This window comes from Tenrec ecaudatus, chromosome 5 (assembly GCF_050624435.1).
Source record: "Tenrec ecaudatus isolate mTenEca1 chromosome 5, mTenEca1.hap1, whole genome shotgun sequence".
NCBI classification, from domain to species: domain Eukaryota; kingdom Metazoa; phylum Chordata; class Mammalia; order Afrosoricida; family Tenrecidae; genus Tenrec; species Tenrec ecaudatus.
Genome location: NC_134534.1, coordinates 169,435,900 through 169,450,401, shown reverse-complemented (window position 1 = coordinate 169,450,401; position 14,502 = coordinate 169,435,900). Strand labels below are relative to the sequence as shown.

At 45.9% G+C, this 14,502-nt stretch overlaps 1 protein-coding gene across 1 annotated transcript in view; it reads right to left on the bottom strand.

Moving 5' to 3' along the window:
* PODXL2 (podocalyxin like 2) overlaps positions 1 to 11,983 on the bottom strand; it is a 60,304-nt gene extending 48,321 nt beyond the window's left edge. The window contains exon 1 of the mRNA XM_075550910.1: positions 11,668 to 11,983. Coding sequence (XP_075407025.1) covers positions 11,668 to 11,983 — 316 coding nt within the window. The remainder of the gene's footprint in view (positions 1 to 11,667) is intronic.
* Between the last annotated feature and the right edge of the window lie 2,519 nt (positions 11,984 to 14,502).

Genomic DNA, 14,502 nt, shown 5'->3' with positions numbered 1-14,502 from the left:
ATGCCTGATACCTGATCCCTTCGACACTCGTGGTCACACGGGCTGGTGTGCTTCTTCCATGTGGGCTTTGTTGCTTATGAGCTAGATGGCCACTTGTTTATCTTCAAGCCTTTAAGATCCCAGACACTATATCTTTTGATAGCTGGACACCAGCAGCTTCTTCACCACATTTGCTTATGCACACATTTGTTTTCAGTGATTATATCAGGAAGGTGGGCACCCACTGATATGATTGGGAGTGCTATTCTTGTTGGTTATTTACAGCCTTGTCATTATGGAGAAAACAATATCCATCGCCTAAAAGTGGGAAGGAGCCAAAGTGACATTTTCTACCCCCAGTGGCACTGTGGTAGAGTGATTATCCACTGATAATCCCAATAAATAACCATCTTTGCAATGAAACTTTGTAGCTCCTCTCATCAAGAGATGAAGTCTAATTTCACAACCTTTAAAACTGAGTTACTTTTGCCAACAAAATACAGCAGCAGTGATGGTGTAGCATGTCCAAATCTATGTTTCAAGAGTCTTCGTAAACTTCAGTTCTTAGACTTTGGGCCCAAATTAGCCCAGGTTAGCCTACTGGAGAATGAGCTCATGTAAGAGAGATACACATCTGTTCAGTCATCCCAGCTGAAGCCTCATGTAAAAGAATCTATCCAAGATCAGCAATGCTGACCATTCACAGTCACTTGACAAGTCCAATTAAGCTTGGAAGAACTTCCCTGGTACACCAGCCAGAACTGCCAACCCCAAAAACCATGACCTAAATAAATAGGTTTTGTTTTTAAGCTAGTGTTTTTTAAAATTCAGTGTTGTGTTGGAGCTGTTTGAACTTGAGTCAGCATCAGAGCATGCAGGGAACCTGTTAAAGCAGACTTCATGTGATTAAAGTCAAATAGCTGGTTAATGAAGTAACAGTAATTAGCTAGGTTTTCCCACAAAAAGACTTTTCAGATGATCCATGAAAAAAGGAAACCTATCACTTCCTCCAAAGGATACATAAAGCAAGAGAATCTAAGATCATGTAAATCACGCATGGGATTTAAGGACCAAAGACAGAGGTCAGAGCTGAAAACTTAAGAGACACCCTTTTCAATCAAGCAGGTGTGCAAGGTCCCCACCGCAAATCCTAACTGCAGGAAGATGCAGGGTCAAAAGTCAGTAAAGTGAACACAAAATATTCACCACTAAGAATTCCTCTTATTTAGTAAACCCGGTGGGCAACTTGCCATGGGGGGGGGGGGGAATGCTTAGCATTATTTCTAGACCCCAAAGGGAGAACATCCCTTGTATTAGGGTCCAAATTGGACAGCTTTGACCTAGTTTCTATCCAGCTGTTCATGACCCAAGCTGCATGCTACAGACAACTGAGACTTTAATCCTTGCGAGGCACATAGCATCCCTCGTAGGCCACACAAGAAGAATCCAATTTGGAAACTCCACTAATCAAGCGAGATTTTCCCCTGAACTCGCCGGTAGCAGATTTAAAGAACTGAAATGTTGGAGGAGAGGGGACCAGACAGGACCTCTCCTCCACTGCTGGTGGTCGTGTAGATACATACAGCCCCTGTGGAAAGCGATCTGGCGATATTTAAAGCAAATGGAAATTGATCTACCTTCTGATCCAGCAATCCCTCCACTGGGCATATTCCCAAAAGAGGTAAGAAATAGACCACAACCAGTCATCTATGCTTCAATGTTTATTGTGGCACAATTCACAATCGCAAAGAATTGGAACCTAAATTTCCATCGATAGATAAGTGGATTAGAAAACTCTGGCCCTTACACACAGTGGAGTACTACGCATCACTAAAAACCACAGACAGTTGCATATAGCACATAGTCTCACGGGAAGAGTTAGAGGAAATTATACTAAATGAAGTTAGTTGATCACAAGAGGAAAAATACAATATGAGGTAAGTATAAACAGCACTGTAGTTATAGAAGAAAAGCCATTTATTTCACACTATACTGGTTGAGGTGCAGGCAGTTGGGCGGGGGACAGGTTAACCCAAGGGTGTACGTGTCATTCCAACAGAAATAAGGGGAAGGGAGATGGAAGAGAGAACAGGAGGGTTAAGAAGAGGGAGACGATGGCACTGGGGGAGCAGGGCACTAGTACACCCAGGGGGAGGGTATCGTTTATGTCTCCAAAGAAATGGGAGTGTGAGTGCAGACCCCATCACAGCACGCCAAACCTTGAAGGCAACGTATCCACATGGAGCAACTCACGAATAGAGAGGTCTACAGGGCCGGCCTATGTCCGAGCCAAGCTGACACCCACCTAGAAGTATGTGCTACAGCAGACAACACTAATCCTTCAACTTGGAGAGGGGTCGGTCTGCCATGCCCATGCAGAAGCAAACCAAGAAGGTAAAGGAGAACACTGGCACACAGGCCCTGAGGAGGACATCCTTGCATGGAGCTGCTGAGGCACAGGGAGGACTGCAGGGCCAACAACAGCTCAAGGCATGAAGTCCCCCCGAGGGAGCACACCTCGACAGAGAACAACAATACTGGGGACACGCGGTGTGGAGTGAGTCCAGTCTGACCCCCCCCCACAGTGAGTGAACCAAGAAGAAAACATATCAGTAATGGGAGAAAAGCAAAGCCACAAAGCCCCTGAGTAGTTCCCAAATTAGATTTCACGCTAGGAGGGGCAGTTCCCAGAACCCCCAGGACCAGTGGGGAGATAGTCATAAAGGACAGCAGACAGACCTGGAATTATGTGTGATTTTTAGGGTTTTATGCTAGGTGGGTTTTTTTTCTCTTTTTACTCATCTTTTGTTTTCTTTTTGTTTTGCCTCCATTATTGTTGGTTTGTCTACCAAAGTAAGATAGGAATGGGAAGCAAGCACGAGGAGAAATCAATGGGGCTGACAGTTCCAGAGGGAGTTGTGGGGAGAAAGAGGTAGAAGAAGGGAGTGGTGAGCAAACAATGACATAGACATGGGACCAACTAAGGAATTAAAATCACCAACAAAGAGGATGTAGGGATCCTGGGTTGTTGGAGCAACAATCTAGCTGAGAGGAATTACTGAGAGGCAGAAGAAGGGTGAGCATGATGGTGGGGCAGGAGGAAGGTAAAGGAAACAGGAAAGATCTGGGAAGCAAAGCTATGGATAGAGGTATAAACATAGGTGTGTATATATGCAAATATATTAATTCATAAAAATAGAGGTATTGGCCTATGTACACATATTTATATGGCAATACATTGAGGTAGTGGATGGACTTTGGACCACTGCTCAAGCCCTCTCTCAATGCAAGAACACTGTGTTCTAACAACCTGGCATTCTGTGATGCTCACTCTCCCAGCACAAGTGCTGAAGACAAAATGGGTGCATAAGCAAACATCGTGAAGAAAGCTGATGGTGCCCAGCTATCAAAATATATAGTGTCTGGGGTCTTAAAGGCTTGGAGTTATACAAATCTAGCTAGACCAGAGGATGTACATAGGTACAGCTAGCAACTGGTAACACAGGGAATCCAGAACAGAAGACTCCTTCAGGACCAGTGGTGAGAGTGGCGATGCCTGGAGGGTAGAGAGAATGTGGGGTAGAAAGGGGAAACTGATTACAAGAATCTATGTATAGCCTCCTCCCTGGGGGATGGACAGCAGAGAAGAAGGCGGTGGGGGGAGACATCGGACAGTGTAATATATGACAAAATAATAATAATTTATGAATGATGAAGGGTTCATGAGGTAGGAGGGAGTAGGGAGGGAGGGGGAAAATGAGCAGCAGATATTAAGGGCTCAAGTAGAAGGCAAATGTTTTGAGAATGGTGATGGCAACTAATGTACACAGGTTCTTGACACAATGGATGGATGTATGGATTGTGATAAGAGTTGTACAAGCCCCCAATAAAATGATTTTTTTAAAAAGGCTTGCAATTAAACAAGCAGGCATCTAGCAGAGAAGCAACAAGCCCACATGAAACATGTACACCAGCCTGTCCGACAGGATCAAGTATCAGGCATCAGAACCACCAAAACAAATAATCAAACAAAAAAACATATTGTTGAGAATGAGATGTCTGAGCAGAGACCCAAAACCCATCTGTAGACAACAGGACATTCCCCCACAGAAGAGTCACAAGGAAGGGATGAGTCAACCAGGGTGCAGGACAGCACTGATGATACACACAATATTCCTCTGCTTCTCTGAGGCTTCCTTCTGCCCCCACCCTACCCCCACTATCATGATCCCAGTCTTGTCTTTCAGTTCTGACTAGACCACAGCATGTCCATTGGTACAGATAAGAGCTCACAACACACGGAATGGAATCCAGATCAGAAATAGGAGTAGGTACAGAAATAGGAGTAGGAGTAGGTACCTCCTCAGGTACAGAAATAAGAGTAGAGACACCAAGAGGGTAGGGGGATGGGGAAGGGTGGAGTGGGGGAAGGGGGAATTGCTCATAATGATGGACACAAACCACACACCCCCATCTCCCCCTGAGGGAGTTGGACAACAGAAATGTGGAGGAAAGGAGACAGCATCTGTGTAAGATATAAAAATAATTTATAATTTTTCAAGGGGTTATTAGGGGGGAGGGAGGAGTGAAAAAAGAGAAGTTGATTCCAAGAGTTCAAATAGAAAATAAATGTTTAGAAAATAATGATGGCAACGTATGTACAAATGTGCTCGATACAATTGATGTATCGATTGTTATAAGAGCTGTAAGAGCCCCAATAAAATGACCTTTATATATATATAATCATAATAAAGTGATATCTTTGCTTTCAAACACCTAAAAATTCAACTAAAATAATCCCTTGGACTAAAGGATAAAACACTCTCGTGTAAGAAGCAGTTGATCACTGCACCAAGGTTATGGAATTGGTGGCTATTCTTGGTTTGGACCTCCTGCTTTGAGAGTGCCCAATGAGTGGTGGCCTGGGACTACCATACATTTGCCACTTTCATGTTCTCTCTTTGTGGATGAATGTTACTGGAAGTTTTACCCTATCCCCAACACATACTTGTTTGTGTAAACAGTGTTCAGTTGCTTCTGATCTATATATAAATCAACAATTCATGTATTGCAAGTCTGAAGAGACAGCTTATATCTGTATAATTTCCTTTTCTCAGCAGTGGTTTAAATTCATGGGCTAAATTAATAATACTATTAATAGAATCACTTTATGCCCATGGAAATGATTTATAATGTTCCCTAATGAAATGATGACATCTCTAAAGTGAACCAGAGACATATATAAACCATAGATATATGAATAGATTTTGGGCTCGCACATAATTGAAGTCCTAATTGAAGAACAATTTATTCTTATGCCATGACCCTACTGGATACTAGCTCACATGAAGAAATGAAGATATGCTGCTCGAGCAAAATGTGGTGAAGAAATCAGATGGTGTCCGGCTATAAGGAAGAATAGCAACTAGGGTTTTAATGGCTTGCCTTAAAACAAGCAACCAAGTGAGGCATCCACTAAGTTTAAAAATAAGACACATACCCGTCAGTGTAAACTAGATTATAAATAATAAAATCTAATTCCAGAGGACAGGACAGTCTAAAGGCTTAGAGTGTAGAAGGCTATCGATGTCGGTGGAAGTCCAAACTCCATTTGGAGGGTCCCTGTGCGAAGTCAGACTCTGGTGAATCCTCTCAGAACACAGTCCAGGGGTGTGAACAGCCTGGTATGGGCCAGAGAACATCGTAAAATCAATTATGGCAGATGTAGTCAGGTTAAAATAAAACGCCTCATCATTTGATCTCCCTTTTGACCCATTTTAAATTTGTTTCACTTTTTAATATTTTGATTTCTTTTCAATTGCATTTTTCTCCTATTTTGTCATTGTTGTTAGTTTTTTATTTGTTTCTTGTTTTGTATAATTTTCTGTGTGTGAAATCCAGGATAGATTCATCTACAGGGATAGTAAATGGATAAATAATTACCTAGGAACATGGCAGGAGCGGTTGGTGGGAAATGAGGAGCTAACGACGACTACAAAAAAGAAGAAAATGTTTTAAATATGTTTGTGGTGATGATCGCACAACTCTTAACGTGCCTAAATATTCAATTGTCTGATATGTGAATTATATGCCAATAAAACTATCTAAAAATAAGAATTCCCTCTATAAGCATTTCTGCTCGGGGCCTTTATTTTCATCTACTGCATTTATTTCATAGTTACTTCCGAATTTTAAAAAGTTAATCAGATTCATATGACTGTCAATCAAGTAATGCCATGCCATTTAGAATCAAACTTTGGTTTTAGGTGGGCTGTGTTGTTGTACGGAGGGCAATCTTGGTAGAAGGCGTTTAGATGGACTTAAGCATATTATCACCATTGAGCCTCTATTCTTTGTCTAGTAACGTACCAGGCCCTCTCAGAAGAGACAAAGGAGAATAGATATAGCCTTTGCCCTCAGGAAACGGCAGTCTTCTGAAAAACACAATATATATGTTATCCAGCTTATCGGCTAATATAATAACCCTACTTATCTGCAGAGAAGATTGTAGCTGTCATGGATTTCATTTTACCTGCATCCACAATCAATGATCATGAAAGCAGCAGCCAAGAAATCAAACAACATCTTCCACTGGTCAAATCTGTGCACAGGAACTCTTTCAAACGTTAGAGAAGAGTCATTTTCAGGATGAAGGTATGCCTGATGCAAGGTATGGGATTTCCAATTGCATCACAAGCATGTGAATAAGGAAGATGGGAGGATTGTTGCATTTTCATTCTGGTGTTGGCAAAGCATATTCAAAGTACCATGGACTGTGAAAAACAAAAAATCTGCCTTGCAAGAGATACAGGCAGACTACTGCTTAGAAGGGAAGACGCAGAGACTTCATCTCACATGCCTGGGAGATGTTATCCAGAGGGGCCAGTCCTGGACATCATGCTTGGTCCACAGTCCGCGGAAAAGAGGAAGACCCCAAGGAAGCAGACCGACGCAATGGACTCACACATAACAAGAACTATTGGGGTGGCACAGCACTGGGCAGTGTTTTTGTCAAGGGGCTGGGTCACTCAAGGGCACCTAATGGCAACTCCTTTACAGCAGCACCATCCCCAGGGTTGGGGGAACGAAGCTAGCAAAGAGGCAAATCAAAGACACTGGGGGACAAAAACCAGGCAGTACATGAAGAAAAAAACTAAATGTGCCACCAAAAAACTTTAGAATAAACAAATAATATGTTATATAGGTACCCTGTTGGTAAAGTGGTTGTACATTGGGCTGCTAACCACCGGGTGAGCAGTTCAAAACCACCAGCCACCCCAAGGGAGAAAGGCAAGGCTTTCTACTGCTGGCGGTTTTACTTTGCCTCTAGAATCACTGCGTCAGAATGGACTTGGTAACAGTGAGGACACCTTCGCAGCCAATCCTTGAGAGGGCTGAGAGGGGAAGACTTTTATCCACATGCACAGTAGGTATGTTGAAAGAGAACGATTACTTCAATATTTTTAGAAAACAGCAAAATTATTTTCAAGAATTTTACCCTCTGCTAAACCACAGAGGGATCAAACATGGATTGGTTCTTTGAAACTGCAAAACTGGCTCCGAGCTGGACTAGCGTGGTTGGAGAGATGTTGCAGCCCTGCGGGGCTTGGGGCTTGGGATGGCTGCTCCTGCCCTCTCTACAAAAGTCTGATGCAGGGCTTATTTGTCACTTCTAGAAGGTAACATACTTCTTAGTTAGTACACTCTTTCTGAATAAGACTGTGGTTCTGATGAATCTGTTGAATCCATTCCCTACCTTTTCCATGACTTGGGCTACTCACTCCACTCTCTGAACCCTGCCTTCCTCCTATCAAACGGAGAAGTTGTAGTCTCCCTCTAACCCCTCTCCCATTCTCTTCTTGGTCTTCATTAACTCAGGGTCCTGAAGAAATTAACAAAGATTTTGGTAACATTGGTGAAAAGATGTGTGTGAGAAAAAGGAAATTGGAAGTACTCTCTCAACACAAGAACACTTTGGTTCTAATAATCCAGCACTCTGATATGTTCGCCTTCCTGGCACGATCATTGAAGACAAAGAAGGTGCATAAGCAAACGTGGGGAAGAAAGCTGATGGTGCCCGGTTATCAAAAGATATGGCGTCTGGGGTCTTAAAAAGGCTTGGAGATAAACAAGCGGCCATCTAGCTGAGAAACAACGAAGACAACATGGAAGAAGCACACTAGCCTATGTGATCATGAGGTGTCAGTGGGATCAAGTATCAGGCATCAAAGACTCAGAGCAAAAAAATTCATAATGTGAATGAGGTGGGGAGTGGAGGCCCAAAGCGATCTGTAAGCAATTGGACATCCCCTTACAGAAAGGTTCGGGGGGGGGGGGGGAAGACGGGCCAATCAGGGTACAGTATAGCACCAGTGAGACATACAGCTTTCCTCTGGTTCTTTAATGCTTCCTCCCCCCCGCCCACTATCATGACCCTAATTTTACCTTACAAAGCAGGTACTCAGGTAAGAGCTGGAAACACAGGGAATACAGGACAGATAAACTCGGGACCAATATTGAAAGTAGCCATACCATGAGGGAAAGGGGAAGGTGGTGGGGGAAAGAGGGGAACCGATCAAAATGACCTACCTATAACCTCCTCCAAGGGGGATGGACAACAGACAAGTGGGTAAAGGGAGACATCAGACAGTGCAAGCCATGAAAAAATAATAATTTATAAATTATCAAAGGTTCGTGAGGGAGGGAGGGGAAAAATGAGGAGCTGATACCAAGGGCTCAAATAGAAAGAAAATGCTTTGAAAACGATGATGGCAACAAATGTACAAATGTGCTTGACACAATGGATGGATGTATGGATTGTGATAAGAGTTATACCAGCCCCCAATGATTTATTTTTTTAAAAAAAGGAAACTGGCATTATCCTGATTTTTCATTCTTAACCAGAAGCTGAAGCTCTTCAAGAGTAAACAGTTACATTTTCTTGAAGTTATTCTCCCTGTGATTATTATTTTGTCTTTATCCAAATGGTATTTTCAACAGCCTTGGCAGTGGGTAATTACTTATGTAATTAAGAGAAGTTACTTCTTTTCAAACTTGGCCACCATAAGATTAAACCAAAATAGTATCTGAGACCTAACCATTCTGTGTATAATTACCTTTGCAGTTAATAATTAAGCTGCCTTAACTGAGACCCACCTGACCTAACATTTCAGAGTTACACTGTGTGATTTTTTTTCTCTAGCGCCTATAATTGTCTCTTACTTCATCCCTCTCAACAGAGAGGGGTGGTGAGAAGAAGAGGTACATGAAAAGGGTTGAGAGATCAGCCTCAAAGAATGGAAAACTGGACCCAAACACATTCAGAAAATTAAGCCAATGAAGTGGATTTATACCTCAGGGGAGAGTAGGGAGGGTGAGACGAATGAGGTGATCCCCATGTTTCACCTCACTTTCCCAAACTGCAATCTGTTTCTGATCCAAGGATCCTTTCCTAATTTCCACCACCTCTACTCCTCCCCTACGCAGCAGCTCAGAAACTCAGATAATCTGAAGTCCTTACCAGATACGAATACGGGAACTTCCCAGCAGTGTCTGACACACAGTTCCCATCCTGAGTGTCAGCTACAACAGAAAGTGTCTAGCACTAACACATGAGGCTGTGTGTGTTGGTTTGTGTCTGGGAATTAATGCTGAGAAGTTAAAAAAGGGTCCTTTTACAATTTCTATACAAGACATGTGTGTGAAAAGACAAACTGCCAGACAAACACATTCTCCAAACACTGAGGTAAGAATGTGCATCATCAAGTGTGTATGGGAAGGAGGGAGGGAGAGAGAATAGACTGATTAATATTGACTTACTTGTTGAACTTCACCTTTCTCCACATAAGGATTTAAGGTACTGAAGGATATGAGTAGGTGTGTGTGAGAGACAAACACAGGTGGGTATTTTTTCTGTGCTTATCACTTAAATCCTGGAGCTAATGCAATGCTTGGATTGACTACACAGAAAATGTGCCCTTGCTGAACTGAACCTTCCTAAGATGTGCAAGGGAACGAGTGGCCCCTCTCCCCTCCAGCCATTTTTCAGATGATGTCACTCTGGGCCCCATGGCAACGCTACCTTGGCCATCTCATCGCTACCCCGAGCAGAGGACTCCTGCCTTCATTCAGATATCACGTGCTCTCCCATCAGAAGATTCTCTCCCTCTTATACATATGGACACAGGGTGGGTTCACTTCATGAGAACTACCTAGTAGCCAATGCCTCGTAGACAGACTTACACACATTCCATGTGCTTGTGCGTACATTCGAAGTCAAGTTACCCAGGTCTATCTGATAGGCGCGTGCATATGTCCACTGGTGTACTCATGCATACACAAGCACACACATGACATCCATCCCAGCACTCCTTTGCGGTGACACCAATCACACAGACTCACCCTACTGCTGCGTCAGCCTTGGAACAAAGCTGTTTAGTCATGTCCTCATTTGCCTCCCCCTTTCAGATATCCCTTCTCCCACCTGTATTTTGGGATGGTGGCCACATACGAGCTGTCTCATAATCATGCACTTAACTTGTGTGCACCACATCTGCCCCAACACACACACACCTAGATCTTGTGTGTCTGCCACTCAGAAGGTGTTCAGTAGGTTCTCGTTCTCTCTCTCTCTCTCTCTCTCTCTCTCTCTCTCTCTCTCTCTCTCTCACACACACACACACACACACACACACACACACACACACACTATCTAGCACCTGCTCCATACCCTCCCACCTATTCATACACCTGCACTTACCATGCCCTGGTGTAGCTGCGGGATAAAACTCACTTATCACATGCACCTCTCATATCAGCTGAATAGGAGCTATTCAGCAGTGTGTGTCAAAGCCACACATTTTCACGTTGCTATTACACCTACTCCAAATCAAGTAGCTCCGCACAATCTAAGAGAAATACTCCCAAGGAGCTGCGTAAAGCCACACTCCCTCCATCGCAGCTGGCAATTTTGCGCTCTCAGCCACAGAGAGCACGTGTGGTGGCCACAGGGGACGTTACAAACGTCTGTCCATCTTTGTATGGCTGTCAAAGGAAGCTGGGCACTGGGGTCCCTCTCTTCCTCTCTCACCCATGCTTCCCTTCATCCCCTAGTGGGAGCGTGCCCCCCACCCCAACACACACACACTACCACCCTTGGGTGCCTTCTAGCAGTCTCTCGATGATGCGAGCACACGTGCGCCCACAACGCAGTGCCGCGCCTGTAAGGATGGAATCCTGCATGGCCTGCCCCCCCCTAATTCGCACATGATCCCACGGGGACATCCTCTTGCTCCCTATGGGGCGCTCAGAGGGCCCCTACCCCCTGTGACGATGGCATCTGCGTGTCTCTCTCTCTCTCTCTCACACACACACACACACACACGTTCTGTGCACAGAACCCCCAAGGTGCTGCTGTGGAACGTCGCCGCCAGAGCCAAGGAACACTCACTCACACACACAGTCTCTCTCTCTCTCTCTCTCTCTCTCTCTCTCTCTCTCTCTCTCACACACACACACACACACACACACACACACACACACGCACACACTCACGCCCCTCACCCCCAACCCTGTGCGACCAGAAGCCTCTCTCGAACGGCCCCCTTCACCCGCGGGGCGCCGCCTGTGGCACTCACGCCCGCGTGCCCGTGGGTGTCTCCGCGCGCGCACTCACACTCACACACACACCCTCCCACTCCACCGCCGTGGGGACCGAAGCCGCCTCTGGGTCGGTCGGTCCGTCCGTCTGTCTCCTGCGCGGGGGCCGGGCAGGCAGAGACGCCCCGTCGCGCCTCGTCGCGGCGCCCTTTGTGTGGCGGCGGCGCGGGAGCTGTCCAGCAGCCCGCAGTGGCCGCCGCGCCGCGCCGCCTCCCGCCCCGCCGCGACCCAGGCACCCCCCGGCGGCGCGCCCCTCGGCGCGGGGGCCCGGCCCGCCCGCTGCGCACTCACCCGCGGCCAGCAGCAGCAGCGGCGGCAGCCCGGCGGCCCGCAGCAGCCGGCCCATGGTGCAGCCGTCGCCGCCCGCAGCCGCAGCGGCGCGGCGCCGGGCTCCGCGTCAGGGGCTGCGCGGGTGGTGGGGCCGGCGCGCGCGCCCATTGGTCCGCGGGCTCGTCACTCACGCCTGGCCCCGCCCGGCCGCGTGCCGCGGGCGCGCCCCCGCGAAGACCCGGTGGGCGCGCGGGGACGCACCGCTCCCGACGCACGCGCCGCGGCAGCTCCCGGGTCCGGGCTGCTAGAGGACTCGGTCCTCGGACCCCTGGACCTCGAGCCCCGCGGCTCTCGGCCGCGCAGACCCCGCGCCGGGCTCCCTGGCTCGTCCCCGGGGACTGCAGGGGTGGTGGGCGCGCCCGAGCCTATTCCTCCTCGGCGTTCGGAAGCCTGGTGGTTTGTATCAAGTCATCGGGATGCGATGGGAAGAAGTAGCTACAACACACGTGCACAGTGTGGTCACTATTGGCAGTGGTGCATCGGAGCTAAAGGGAAACTGCAGCAGAGGAACGGGGCTTGAAAAGACCTAGGACTTGAGTGGGCAGAGACGTGGCCGGCGGACCTAGAGGAGCAAGAATGGGATTTGGCTTGAGGTTAGGAAGCATGGCTCAAATCTTTAACTTATTTCTGGGGGGACCTGGAACAGCCCCAGAGCCCACATCATCTGCACTGCTGGATGAGGACTCCGATGTTGTCTAGGAAACCCTCAGGGGCAGGACCACCCTGCCCTATAGGGTCGGAATTGACTCGGTGGCAGTGAGTTGTGAATTCTAGGTGATGCAAAGGATTACACAAGGGTTGAAGGTTCCACAGAAGCGGCTCAGGGGAAGGAAAAAAAAAAGCTGGGCAATATCCTTGATAAAAATCAGCCATTGAAACTCTGGAGCTGTTCCACTCTTGACTCATCCAGGAATCAGAAATCGATTCCACTGCAATGTATTTGGTTTCACTGATTCGGGATTATTAGATCAACATTTATTAACTTTTTCAACCCGTGCTGCTTTTGGCAAACTAAAATGTATTCACTCTTGTTAACTAAAATACATTCATGTGCGGGACACTTTGGTCGTCAATCAAGCATGCACATCCTGTCTTCACAGGTAGTCGAGTGGAGAAAACAATTTTTTAATGTACACATAGATAATCATAATTACAATAGTAGTAAGTTCTGTTAAGAAAGTACACAAGTACATGAAATTCGAGGCATCTGGAAAGGAGTCTTTACACTAACCTTCCTGGAGAAAATGACATTTAAGCTGATACCTGAAAGGATGAATGGTTGTTAGCAGGAAGTGGGGTTGGATAGAGAACAGACTGAGAAAAGAATAATGATAATTCTGTTCCTCCTTGGACACAGGAAAAACCACTGTCCCTTCAGACCCACTGCTACTCATACATCTCCAGCAACCATAACTTTGAAGGACTGTACATTACATACAAGGGAGTTCAAAAAGGTGGAAATTTCCATGATTTTGAAATCCATTTTCCCACAGCTTTCTGAGGCTCTTCAGATACATTGTATTGGAGAAAGTATTTTTCTCTAAAATATAAAATTATATTGAATATGATTTTTCAAACTATACCTTTACCCTTCTATCAAGGAGTAGATATCATTAGACTTTGTAGACTGTGTATGATATAAAAAAAACCCTTCCAGGGCTAAATATTAAAGGGAAGTAGTAGTTATGGACAAAAGGTGGGTGCAGGGCTGCAAGGAAGGAAAGCAGCCGGGAAAGGAAAGAGGGGAAGACAGAACAGAATTGCACCTCTGTGTGTCCAAGGCTGTACTCTTCACGAGAGCAGAAAGCTTCACCTTCTCCCAAGGAGTGGGGCTAGTGGGTTTGAACTGCTGACCTTGATCACCCTGATCACCAGGGCTTATTCAACGAGGAAAAGGTAGCTCAGAGGACTTGGCATTTCATACTTTGGGTAGGTTTGGGGATTCGAATGGGGAAAAGCAGACACATTAGATAAAGTGACTTAATAGCTAAATACTGTGATATATTTGGGATTATCTGTACAAAACAGTAAGTTTTAGACTACATACAGGAAAAACTTAAACATTGACTAAAGGTATAGCTGGGGGGGAGGGGGCATGTGGCACTAGACTGCGCCATCCCTGACTGCTGTGGGAATAGCATTGTGAACGTATAGGAGGCTCATCTTTTAGACACAATTGCTGAAGACTAAAAGGGTGTGAGTGTTGTTAGGTAAGCAGGACCCAGGTTAGGTAACCATGAAAGGAAAGGCCACTAGGCTGATGGCTTTTAATATGTCCTTCTATAAACATATCTTTCACACAGAGGTCTTCCAAAATGGGTGCATAAGCAAAGGTGGTGAGAAAGCTGATGGTTCCCGGCTATCAAAAGATACAGCGTCTAGGGTCTTAAAGGTTTGAAGATAAACAAGCAGCTATCTAGCTGAGAAGTAAGAAATTCCATATGGAAGAAGCACACCAGCCTGTGTGATCATGTGTCAATGGGATCGGGTATCAGGCATCAAAGACCCAGAACAAAAAATCATATCAATGTGAAT